The 13,023-nt window shown below is 38.3% G+C and overlaps 1 protein-coding gene across 5 annotated transcripts in view; it reads left to right on the forward strand.

Moving 5' to 3' along the window:
* dctd (dCMP deaminase) overlaps positions 1 to 13,023 on the forward strand; it is a 145,349-nt gene that overhangs the window by 874 nt on the left and 131,452 nt on the right. For 3 of the 5 annotated variants that reach the window (XM_051386459.1, XM_051386460.1, XM_051386458.1), the window contains exons 2-5: positions 583 to 682; positions 1,775 to 1,910; positions 7,193 to 7,309; positions 8,299 to 8,395. In XM_051386459.1, the coding sequence (XP_051242419.1) occupies positions 583 to 682; positions 1,775 to 1,910; positions 7,193 to 7,309; positions 8,299 to 8,395 (450 nt within the window). Of the gene's footprint in view, positions 1 to 582; positions 683 to 1,774; positions 1,911 to 7,192; positions 7,310 to 8,298; positions 8,396 to 9,262; positions 9,375 to 10,234; positions 11,489 to 13,023 lie in introns of those variants that run through there. The other 2 variants (XR_007881767.1, XM_051386462.1) reach the window with 2 other exon arrangements.

The raw sequence follows: 13,023 nt of genomic DNA on the forward strand, positions 1-13,023 counted from the left end.
AATAATTAAGTTATTTGTTTTGTTTTACGATGTACGTTCAGTAATTGTCAGTCTCGCCCTTGACCTGCTGTAAGTGTTGATACAGGGTTTCCACTTTGAGATTAAGCCAGAAGTCAAAGAGCCACTGGGCATGTTACCAAAGCCGTGCTAACATAAGGCCAAAACATATTTTTTAGCGAAGCTTGTGCACAAAGAACAGAGAGGAGGTTTCAGTTAATTAAACTGCCAGTTCCCCTAGTGCTTGTAAGAGAGGCAGACTGAGAGCTATTATGTTAAGCTTTCACTGAAGATTATGCACTTTAGGCTTTTTCCACAGATGACTGTGGTATTATGAAGTGACTGTTTATGATGGTAATATTGTTGCAAATGATTATCAATTTACTGTGTATGTAGACATCAGGTAATACAAGTTGAAATCAAACATAGGGTAGAGTCTGGATAGATGTGTAAACAGAAGGGATTTCTGCTCACAAATGAGCTGTTATTTCAGTAAATGGAAAGCAGTGGAAATGGTCTAAAAGATAGATCTTGGCTCACAAAACGTTACATCCTCTTTCTGTCTTTTTGTGTGTTTCTCTGTAGTGGCACAACCAGGAAGAGAGAAGAGTACCTGGAATGGCCAGAGTACTTCATGGCTGTAGCCTTTCTGTCAGCCCAAAGGAGCAAAGACCCAAGCTCACAGGTATGTGTGTGTATTACAGCTGTAAATAATGAGATACTTCACAAAGATGTAAAGTGTCCAATTGATTTTGAAGACATAGTTTTTGTTGATCAATCACAGAAGGCATCACAACAAACAGGTAGGCAACTCACAACTGACGGTAAGGTTACCTTGTGTCATGTAGTTGTCATAGGGCCTTAGGTAAGGGAGCTGTGTACCAAGTCTCCATTCCAATATAGGAAAGGGACATTATATGGGTTATAATTCCAATGATTAGTTTATGTCAAGTGAGAAGTTTTTCTTGGTCTCTGTACAAGAATGAATATTGAGTCTCTCAGATTTACTGCATATAATGTAATGACATACATACTGTGCAGGCATACAGATCCCAGGTGTCATTCAGATTCGGCATTCCTGTCAAAGGCAAAACCAGAAAAAAACTGTCTGTAGTATTGTTTACAGATTGAGCTGAGAATTGTCAACAGACAGACTGGCACTGAAAACTCACAACAACAACAATCTGTGCTGCCACAATATGTCACTATACAAAAATAAACAAGCTCCACTCATTTATAATATTTATTTCCCACATGAAATGTATATCTATATTTTACATCGTAATGATTAATTTAACAATAATACTATGCTACTTGCCCCACATCATGTGTAACTCATACAAATGATACTGCACAAGATATAATATAATGCCACATTTAATTTTTGTGCAAAAATCTTAAACAAAGCAAACAAAAAATACATTTGACATTATACCATGTTCATGTGGTATAATTCCTATATTAATGAATTATTATTATAAATAATTTGTTATGCAGAATAATCTGCTCAAAATTCCTCCAAACAGCTTGCTTTACACAAACTTCCTGCATTTGTTGTTTTCACTGTTTGGATTAATTGTCTGTATTGTTATGCATTTAATATAATATGAAATATCCATAAAATATGTAATTTAGTTACTCAACTTAGTTAGTTACTCAAGGATGGAAAAGGGATGAAAAATGTAAAAGGTTGGGTACCACTGTTGCACTGGATTGTTTGATATCTTTAAAGATTTACAGCTGTACTCAACTGTGGAACTTTTCTCCCTCTCTGCAGGTGGGGGCATGTATAGTAAACCAGGAGAATAAGATAGTTGGCATTGGATACAATGGTATGCCCAATGGCTGTGATGATGACCTGCTACCCTGGTCCCGTTCTGCAGATGACCGGCTTGACACTAAATACCCGTATGGTGAGAATGCCCACATACTTCTTTTCGCTTTCTGTTTGACTCCAGGAAAAAAATATGATTGCAAACAGTTCTTCAACTTTAGTACTTTTCATCCACCACAGCACAAAACTACATAGTATTCAAATTATATTGTGGGGCAGAATTTCTGGTCTGAACATAATCCAGTTTTAAAGGCATTTGTGTGTGCAGGAAAGGCTGTAATTCATTAAAGGGGAACTTCGGCAGATATTTACCCTAGTCTCGATCACTAGAGGTCACCGAGTACTGTCGATAGGAAAAAGAACGACCAGAATTGGTTCTAGCAAACTGGAGATGCTGCAGCTAATGGCCAGAGGGGTATTGCACAAAACCAGGATAAGGGATTAAGCCAGGATATGTTATCCTGGCTTAATTTAGCCTCAAGTCGGTTGCATGAAAGCAGGTTAAACTTATCCCGGCCAAGTTACTATGGTGATTTATTCTCTGCAGTTAGCCTGCTCCAGACCAGGCTAACAGCCAGGCTAAGATTAATCCTAGTGATTCACCTGTATTTCCATCATCAATCCTGTGAGGAATTAATGTGTTTTACAGCATGTCCATGGTCTTTCTAAGTATGTTGCATCATTTTAATTATCCTGCATTAAAATATTACATATATATTGTCATTTCTTATTTCATTTAAATGGCATTTAAAGGCTGTTTGTAATTGCAACAGTCTTTTTATATTGATTCAAGTGGTAGTATTATTACTCAGGACAAGTGTTATATTGCTATGCTAATGAAGACTGCTCGTCAAAATGCATAAATATGTGTTTTATTGCAGTAATTGAGATTACAAAACACAGCTGAGGAAGTTGCAAAGGTGTTTTCAATGAAATCTGTGACAAGGGCAATGTAGTATATATATTATGGCATGCCGTTTAGGAAATTAATCTTTAAATATATAAAATTAATCTTTGAATTTATGGAATGAATCTTTGAATGTATGGAATGAAACTTAACTGGTCATCAAGACACTGCTGTCATCTTGTAGAAGTGAGAATGAGTCAGTCAGGAACCTTGTGGCAGCAATACTGAGCAATGAGGACATTATTAACTCATTGGCAAGTGCTTGTACGGGCCAAAATCCTTCCCATAGTACCCGTGCCCAATACCGTTCTCCTGACGAAGAAGTTCACTTCCTTTTTAATGGTGGCAGGCCGACTACAACAGGCCTTAGGCTAAATCCTGACAGAAAAAGCAAAAAGGTTTTCCAGTTTAAGAAAGTATTGTAATATTTCAACTGATGCCATTTTGTAAAACCAGCTAATTCAGAAGGCTATCACTTTGATGAAAAGGATACAACTAGGTTTTGAATTTCATTCAGTATTCTCACATTTTTATCAGTATATTCAAGCTTCATTCCATATATCCAAGATTAATTCCATATATCCAAGATTAATTCCATATATTCAAAGCTTCATTTCCTAAACGGCATGCCATAAATATATATCATATATATATATATATATATATATATATATATATATATATATATATATATATATATATATATATATATATATATCTTCATAATGGCTTGCCCTTTTTTGGAGGATGTGCTAGATGAGGAAGCCCTAATCCTCAGACGAGCATTTAGTCATGAAAGAGTCTTCCGGGACAGGTCAGACCCATTGGCCGTTGGAGATGACTATCTCATTGAGAGATACAGATTCTCAGGTGATGAACTAAGATATTTATGTAGGCTGCTGGGTCCAAAAATACAGCACCAGACCGCAGGAAGCCATGCTCTCACTGTACCACAGATGGTCTGTGTTACATTGAGATGTTTTGCAAGTGGGAGCTTCCTTTATTCTGTTGGGGATGCAGAGAACCTCAATAAAGGAACCATTTGCAGCACATATCCTGGCTCGGTGGGCCGCCCCCTGTGCCAGTTCTATGGGCTTTTTTTTTAACTGCTACAATCATACAGACATTCAACATGTCAGCAGACACCTAATCTATTCACCTCATTTATTCACTGTTATCTACTTTATAGTCACTTTCCAGCCTGCAAAATGTTCTTGTATTTAATTTTAACTTGCTGCCAGGTCCTTTTATGGCCAGACAAGTTTGTTCTTTATGAAGGATAGAAAGATAAAATAGATAAAAATAAGTTAAATGACACACATTGTGGATAATTGTTTGCACTTAATCATACTTTACATTTTCTGAGTAACATGCACCTCTACTTGCCACATTTAAAGCAAAGTGTACAACAGTTGATTAGTGGACTTAAAGTAACTCCTTTAGTCCTTTAATTGTAGCCTAATTATGACAGTTCCAGTGGAGCACTGTTTATTAATTGTACAGTTTTGGACTACTTAAGCATTAAGCCGGTCCGCTATTGTCTGCCAGGCTTTCTCTCTTTCTTTAATTATGGCATTGGTATTGCCTTTTTTTCTTATGATATCTTCCACCTCTTCATAGAACTCCATCAGGAGCTGTTGTTCAGCGGCCGTGAAATATGAAGCGCGACTCTTATTCATGTTCCCATCGGTGATTCTGTGAGTGATCGCGAGGTCTATTTCAGTATGCCGTGAACACGCACTTGTCCCGACTATCTACACCTGGCTTAACATAGCCGCACCTTTTAATCCTGGCTTGGCAAACATGCAACCAATCAAGCCAGGATGCGCCGAGCAGGCTAAGTCAAACCGCGCTTGCTCACTTATCCTGGATTTCCTTATCCTACTTTTGTGCAATACCCCACTGAGCTCCCAGTTAGTTATAATACACTTTTTGGGGGCATATCCTAAAGAGTGCCCTTTGCTCCTCTTAACAGACACAAAATGCAATTAAAATGTCTGTGCAACATGATCAGGGCCCTTACGTGACAACAACATGCCTTTTCAACTCATACGTTGTGCAGAAACCTTACAAAACAGTACTGTCGCCTACCTGTTTTTCCACCGCTCGCTTCACCGAAAGCCCAGAATAATCAATCACGGAGTTAATGCCTTCACGACGAAAATGTGTTGCCGCACATCCCTTCTCAAGCCGTGTCTGCCAAAACGAAGCTAAATGAAGTTATTAATATAACATTACCTCCACAGTAGTGCAGCAGTCTTCATCCTCGGAATGGCATTTCTCTTCAGCCGGCCCTGCTGTGTTGTGTCTCTGTAGTCATCCTCCTCAAAATGTTCGCTGCAAATGCGGTGATCATTTTTGCATGGTACTTGTATGGGAGTTTGCACATCCAGCTGAAGAACAACTAGCCACAACTGCAGTATCTCATGGTCATGGAAAGCTAGACGATGAAAGTGTAGGCACTTGTACCTTCTCATTCTGTTGCCACAATTTGGAAAGGCACAAACGCGAACCATTTCTTCTCCACAGTAGATCAACAACACACGTTCTCCAAGCTTCTTCCCTTGTGAACACCTCCGATCAACAATCTCTTCTTCTTCTGCGTTTACCTGCAACAAGTGAAATCCCATGGGACTTCAGCGCGGCTCTTGAAATTGTTGCAGGAAGTGTGCAAATCGGAGAGTAGTGTGTGAAGACATGGACATTTTTGAGGGGGAAATAAACTTTTTTTCGTCGTGAAGGCATTATCTCCGTGATCGATTATTCTGGGCTTTCGGTGAAGCTAGCGGTGGAAAAACAGGTAGGCCACAGTACTGTTTTGTACGGTTTCTGCACAACGTATGAGTTGAAAAGGCATGTTGTTGTCACGTAAGGGCCCTGATCATGTTGCACACACATTTTAATTGCATTTTGTGTCTGTTAAGAAGAACAAAGGGCACTCTTTAGGATATGCCCCCAAGAAGTGTATTATAACTAACTGGGAGCTCTGGCCATTAGCTGCAGGATCTCCAGTTTGCTAGAACCAATTCTGGTCGTTCTTTTTCCTATCGAAAGTACTCGGTGACCTCTAGTGATCAAGACTAGGGTAAAAATCTGCCGAAGTTCCCCTTTAATGGTTCCCACCATGATGCTGAGTGCCAACCTTTGGCCTGTAGAGGGTGGTAGAGGATTGATGATGAAGATATCTCACTCAACCTTTCTCCATTGATGAAATGCTTTCATATTCTAATATTTATTCAAGTTAGTGACAGTGCACAATAACATGCACATGATGCTATCACTGTGTTAGCTCAGAGTGATGGCCTGTGGGAAGGAAGTGTTCTTGTGTGTATCAAAGTTTACAAGTTATATATAAGTCACATAATGCTCAATATTATAAAATTTTCATCATACAAAAGTTTACTTTTTACTTGTTTGCGTGTGTGATTAGTAGACATAAATGGGTTATTTTAAGAGTAATTGTGATTTGGGTCCCAAGGGGGACCAAACCAAGGAAGTTTCATACCAAACCAAATGTTCTGTACGGAATAGTCTGGGACAAATTCTGTACTGTTACACCGAATGGAAATGTTAGTCAGTGCTGAAGACTACAAGTTTGAATGGCAGGACACTTTTCAAATAGAGCAGGTCTAGACTGTGCTAAAGTGAGCTTGCCAGATGTCTGTAACTTACTCCTCTCAGTTTGAGGCTAGCATCTTGAGGCTGTTTGCTGCTACTATCATAACAGTTGTGCTTCTCCAAAATACAATGGAAAAATGTCCAACTGAACTGTCAGCACATAGGATACATTGTGGCTAATGTAGGTGCCAAGTTTTGAATAAAAAAGACAATATCTCTACTCTGCTTGCTCTTGTTACTTTTGAGCCTTTAAACTTGTCCATCGTGGATCAGACAGTGTTATACAGCAGTGCAGTACTAAATCGGTGGAGTACTACTTTAAGTTTACAAGATTCAGCCACTGGAGAGTAGGCAAAAATCTGGAAATATATATATATATATTGTCTGATGATGGCACTAGGGGAAAGGTTAACATATTTGGATTTATCCAGAGATACCAGGTATCCAGAGTACCATCAGCAAGTCCATGGAAATCTGGCCAATCTCAAAGCATTGAAAAATGCATAAAAAAACCGTAACAGCAACATCTCTTTGCAGAAGCATTGTCACAATTATTTTGGATAATCTGCAGATAATCAGTCACTGTGGACAATTTTTATTGGGACTTTTTTCAACTAAATGTAAACAAAAACTGGTTCGATGTTTATGATGAGTTTAAGAGAGAATTAAGTGTTTTTCACTAGTGTCATAAAAACACACTATCACAGGAACCAGATTCTTGTATTTCAAATCTGCTTGTTTGTTTATGACCAATATTTTTTATTTTTTTGACACAGCCTAATTAAACCTTAAGTAATATAGTAACTTGCAATGTCTCTCAACACTGTGTCCCACAGTGTGCCATGCAGAGCTGAATGCCATTATGAACAAGAACAGTGCTGATGTGAAAGGCTGCACCATGTATGTGGCTTTGTTCCCCTGCAACGAGTGTGCCAAGCTCATCATCCAGGCAGGTGTGTTGACCACCCACATACACACACACTGCTTCTTGTCTCTTTTTTATTTTTGTTAAAATTTGGGATACTACTGAAATATACACTGGTACATGTATATGAATGTACAATTTTTACATGAATAAAATAGGAATAATTACTTTAGGTGACTAGTATTTCTGGTGCCAACTAGGGAGAACAGCATTATTTAATTGACTGGTCGAGTTATTTTGCACATCCCTACTCCAGACTCATCTGTGCTCTTCATTGATGTAAAATATCCAATATATTGATATCCTGCTACAATTGACAGTTGTCTTTTAAAATGGACTATTTTAAATTATTGTGATTATTTGTTTACTTTCTATTCCTTCAATAATATTATATAAGATTTGTTGTCCTAAAATTAGCAGAAAAATGTCTTGTCCCAGTAGGAGAATACAACCGGAGAACCTCTCTGTGTGGAGGCAAAAGCTTTCATTATTAGGCTCTTTGCATCACACTGTATGGTGTGTTGTGTGTATGTAGATATTCAGGTGCAGGTTATTTGTAGCAATGTTATATGGTAATGTTTTGAATAAAGCCTTGAACCCTAAATGCTTCATTTAAACTTCATTTCACCATCTCTTGTCTAAATCCCCACTGTCTGAAATGTTCATTTTACTTTACTGTAAAACGTGTGGGTCAGCGTGAACAGCATACTTCTAAGTTTGCTATTCTTGGATACTCTGGGGAGCATGAATATCTACAGAAAATCTACTCAGCACTCGCATGAAATATTTGCTCAGAGCCAAACAATTGAATGGACAGAGATATGTATCCATACTAGGGAGACAAAAACAGCAGTTAAATCATCTCCTTCTTATTCATCTCTTTTTCATCTCTTCCTGCTATCAACTGCCATTCACTTCCTTAAGTAAGAACCCCATCTCTGATGAGACTAATAATGGTCTTTATTCTGCACTTCTGCCCTCTGCATCTCTATATTATCCCTCCCTCATTCTGTCCAGGTATTAGGGATGTGGTCTTTCTTTCTGATAAGTACCATGACACTCCGGAGATGGTCGCTTCCAGAAGGCTGCTCAGCATGGCAGGCATACAATGCAGGTGAGGAACTGCTTTTCTCTGGCACACAGGAAAAAATAGAAATAGTTTTGCTTTCTTGCCTTAAAGTGAAATTTCACCTCTGTTATCTTGTGATGGGTTAATTTCTATTTACCTGTTTTGTTGCACCAAGGTTTTCCCGACTTCCACCCTCTCCACCACTCAATGATACTTTGCTTCATTTTCCAGAATGCTTTTCCACAAGCCTATGAGAATGTGCTAGTACATTTTGTTCATTTAGGTCAACAGTGGTATGGTGGAATATGACACCTAATGCTTACATTATTAAGCATTAGGTGTCTAAGCACTAAGCATTACATACTTCTATAGTAACTTAACTGAAAATTATTTGATCAATATTGGATTTTAAAGCGAAAAAAATCACTGATTACCTATATGGCAGCAATATAGTGGATTTTGAGCTGGTTAGAAAATTGACATTTTCTATGTGAATTGTGTAGTGATAGGACTATGCAGAGGTATTCTGAAGGCTGCATTCTTAAACAAATATGAAAAAAATTGCATATACAATACATTGTCTACAGCCAATTCTAGTTGACAATGCTGAGAGCTGGTGCTTCTCTCTTACTCTGTGCTGCCTTCCACAGTGTGTTATATACACTCGATATCTCTACTATAGGTCAATATTGGCTGATATATCAGTCTAAGTCATCCACATTTGTCCAGTTATTCATCACAACAATACCAGAAAACAACAATGGGCAATAACCACGCAATAAGGTTACGCCTGATAGGAGCAGATGATATAGCACGAGTACTAGTTAGATCAGTGGTAAGTGAGAGCTGTGACACAGCCCTGCTTGATTCCTGTCCTGATTTTGAAAAGGATTTCTATCTGATCCACTACAGTGAACAGCAGCAGTCATGACATGCAGGAGGATGGGGGTGATGACAAAATGTTTGAGGGCAGTCCACAGTGCTGCAAGCCGTGCCAAAGGCTTTATGGTTCATAGTGTTAAAGGTGAGATCTGCTCAGATCTCTAAAGCTGAGAAATAGTTCCTAGTGTGTTTGCTGCAGTTGTTTGTCTCTGAAAGCGTCAGTCATGTCTGACAAGTTGAAAACCACACATACACAGGGAAACGTGGAGGCGTGGTGGAAGCAAACTAAAGGCGAAGGAAAGAAGCGACCTTTAAGATCTTTAGAACAAACCAGAGGGCTTATTTTATAAAGTGCAGATCTTTGCATGGTAGAGCTAAAGAGCTAAAGATGTTGGTCAGAGTATTACAGGGCAGTACCAGTATTTGATATTGTGCTAATATATTTAAACCTTGGTTTTCCTCAAATTAACTGATTATCTCACTCCACATAGATCAGTTAACCTTTATGTTATTTTTATATTATATAACATTTATTTTTACCTCCAAAATAGCACTTTTTCAGTCATTCCCACCTAGATTTAGTTTGGCCTTCAGCCAGGATATTAGTGGCTGGCACCTCTATTTTAGCATTTTACAGAGAAACATGGTGGATATTTTACCAGCAGAGACCAGTTAAAACAACAGTTTTGTTTTTTGATAGATTGACATCATTAACAAGCTTCCTCCAAAACTAAAACCAAATCCTCCACCAAAACCAAAATGTGTGTCGTTTCTTGTGGAACTTTATAAAACATACTGCTGACAGAGTCAACAGAGCAGACACAAATGTACACGTATTATATGTAGAGAGAGGAGCAGAAAGAGGCGGACAAGGCGAGCTAGTGTGTGTGAGGAGGTGTAGGTGACAATGGAAAGGCGACTTTCTTCCTCATCCTTGTTTTTATTTGGTGTGCCTGTTTTTCCTGTTCTTATGCGCATGTTTTTTCCTCTGGGTTTTGGCAGGCAGTTCAAGCCCAAGAGGACTCAGATTGTCATTGATTTTAATTCCATTAACCACCCTGGAATGCTTAACAGCGCGACCAAGTGAAAACGCAAACGACTCACCTTGGGGAGCTGCTGAATGAGGCGGGGAAGCAGAGGAAGACTGACATGATTGAAAGGGACTTTGATGCCTCTTTTCTCTGTCTTCTTGCCCCCTGCTTTGTCCAAAGGAAAACTCAAGGACACCTTGACATCTTTTGATATTTTGATTAACCAGATATTCAAGATACTTTAATTTGATGCTTCACCCTTTGTGGCTGACTCTGGTGGAGGGTCTTTAAATGGTGCTTTCACATTTTTTTCTTTTAAAACTCCCTTTGGGTTTAGGAATTCACAAGTACACTGAACACACTTTCTTGAGTGTTTGATTTTAAAATCTTTTGTGTTCCATCAGATCTTCTCATGGCTTTCAGACCAGGTGAAAACCTGAAATATTTTTTTTCCTCCTTCAAACATGGTTTCAGACTAATACAGATGCACCTCAATATTCAGTTTATTTGACCTTTCACATTCACAATGGAAGCTGCCCAGTAAATCAGTGAATACTGGGAGCTGCTCAGTGTCACTGTTGGCCCTTGAGCATCCGTGTTAGCAGTTTGGTTTTCAGGGGGTACAAGCTGTGTGAACATTAATATTTAATGAGAACATTGTAAAGAATGGCTAGCCTTTCTAATCATCCAACCACAATACAAAGTTGCCTTATCTTTACATATATATGTTACTGTGTGCATATGGGATTTTTAATATATTCCCTGTAGGGCATATATAGCCTTAGTTTTAACAATCATTTCAGCATTGTGTTCTGAGAAGTGCTGCTGTCTTCAGACAACGTTTCTGTAATTGGAATGTGAGGGTTAGGGTGTTTAGTAATGTGCCAGCAGATTCTTTTCTAATTATTACTCAAAACAGTTTTTATTTTAGATTTCCTTCGTTTTACTAAATGGCTTTTAAAACATGCTCATTTACCACAGTCGTCCAAGAGTCTTCCTGCCATTAACTTGAAAATAGTATTTATACTTTTGCTGTTGTACTCTCTAATATGCTGTTACAGTGAAACGATATAAACGCTAATCGTATGTTCATAATTTACCGTACATGTGATTTCCAATAAATGACTGGAAACCACTTCTCAATTCCGTCTTCATCATCTGTCATTTTTACTTCAACCATATCAGCTGTCAGTGCTGTTGGAACCAATAAAACTGTGGGACCACATGAGCTAGTGTCCACTGTGTTCTTTATTCTTGAAAATGTTTTAAATGGTAAATGGACCTGTACTTGTATAGCGCCTTTCTAGTCTTCTGACCACAGTGCTTTTACACTACATGCCACATTCACCCTTTCACACACATTCACACAGTGATGGCAAAGTCCATCGAACAGAAAGTAACTCATTCATACACATTCACGCACCGATGCACAACATCAGGAGCAATTTGGGGATCAGTGTCTTGCTCAAGGATACTTCGACACGTGGCAGGAGGAGCCGAGATCGAACCAACAACCTTCCGATTAGGGGATGACCCACTCTGCCTCAATAGGATAGTAGGCACTTTAGTGGTTTGTTAGGTACCTTTTAGGAACTTGTAAATAGATTTTAGATAAATTTGGTGAAAGAGTCAGCAATGGGCTAACGCATAAGCTAGTAGTTTTTGATGTGTTGCCATGTTGTGATCATGAATCCTCTTGATTCCAGTGACGAGTGACTTCTGTTCAATTTTCAACAATATTTTTGAGCAGAGCAATTGAGAAACTGGTTTGTATTTAACTATTAAACTTAATTGGCTTCAGTTCTGAAAGAAATTTAATTCTAACCTAAGGGTGTGTTAAGTTTCAAAGTGAATTTTAGATATTAATACTGCCTGTAAATCAATGCAAAGGCTCGAGGGGATGCACAATGTTCATAATAGCTCTGATTGGTTTTACATATCTATGTTCATCTTTGTTGTCCTTGCATTTTACTTGGTCTATTTTTATCTTTTTCTAAATCTTTTGTATAGGTACATTGAGAGCGACCAAAAAGAGTCAAATTCCAAAATACTTGCTCAATAAAACTGAAGACATTTTGTGGCACAAATTTGCAAAAACATAAGGTGTCAGCGCATGTTTAAAATGCTTCAGCATTCATATGCTGCACTGTTCTCTCATATGCTCACCTCACACCAGCAAAAGTACTTTATCTATACCTAAATGCAAAGGTATTATATCTATATGCAGTCAATAGCAATGGTGTAAATTGCGCCAAAAATCGTATACTCACTTGGTCTTGAAAACAACTTGGATGATTGCATTCATCCTATATACACCCTAAATGCCTACCACCTCAAATGTATCTTCATGTTTAGTCTGAGCATACTTTAAAACAGATGAAAGCCCAGTGTTTTTTTTCCATACTATGACTCTGGATCTTGATGTTTGTTGTAGGTCATTCCCTCACTTACCTGTTATATTCAATGCTCTATTTTTTAACATAAAACACAAATGCCAGGTTTGTGTTTTTTCAGTTCCGTTTGTTCAAATATTCTATCTGCAAGCTATTGTTTGACATTCTGCCAGCAAGATATTGATAGGAACATTATGGGTCTGTGGTCACAGATATTTCATTGTTTCTTTATCCTACCATGCATCTCTCTCTCACATACACACACGCACACAGCCATTCATTCAACTGATGCATATCTGCTGAACACAAACACTGTCACACACGTTGTATTCCATTTGCTATTTGACATTTTTGAGGACATGTCTAC

This window comes from Dicentrarchus labrax, unplaced genomic scaffold (genome assembly GCF_905237075.1).
Source record: "Dicentrarchus labrax unplaced genomic scaffold, dlabrax2021, whole genome shotgun sequence".
In the NCBI taxonomy this organism is placed as follows: Eukaryota; Metazoa; Chordata; class Actinopteri; family Moronidae; genus Dicentrarchus; species Dicentrarchus labrax.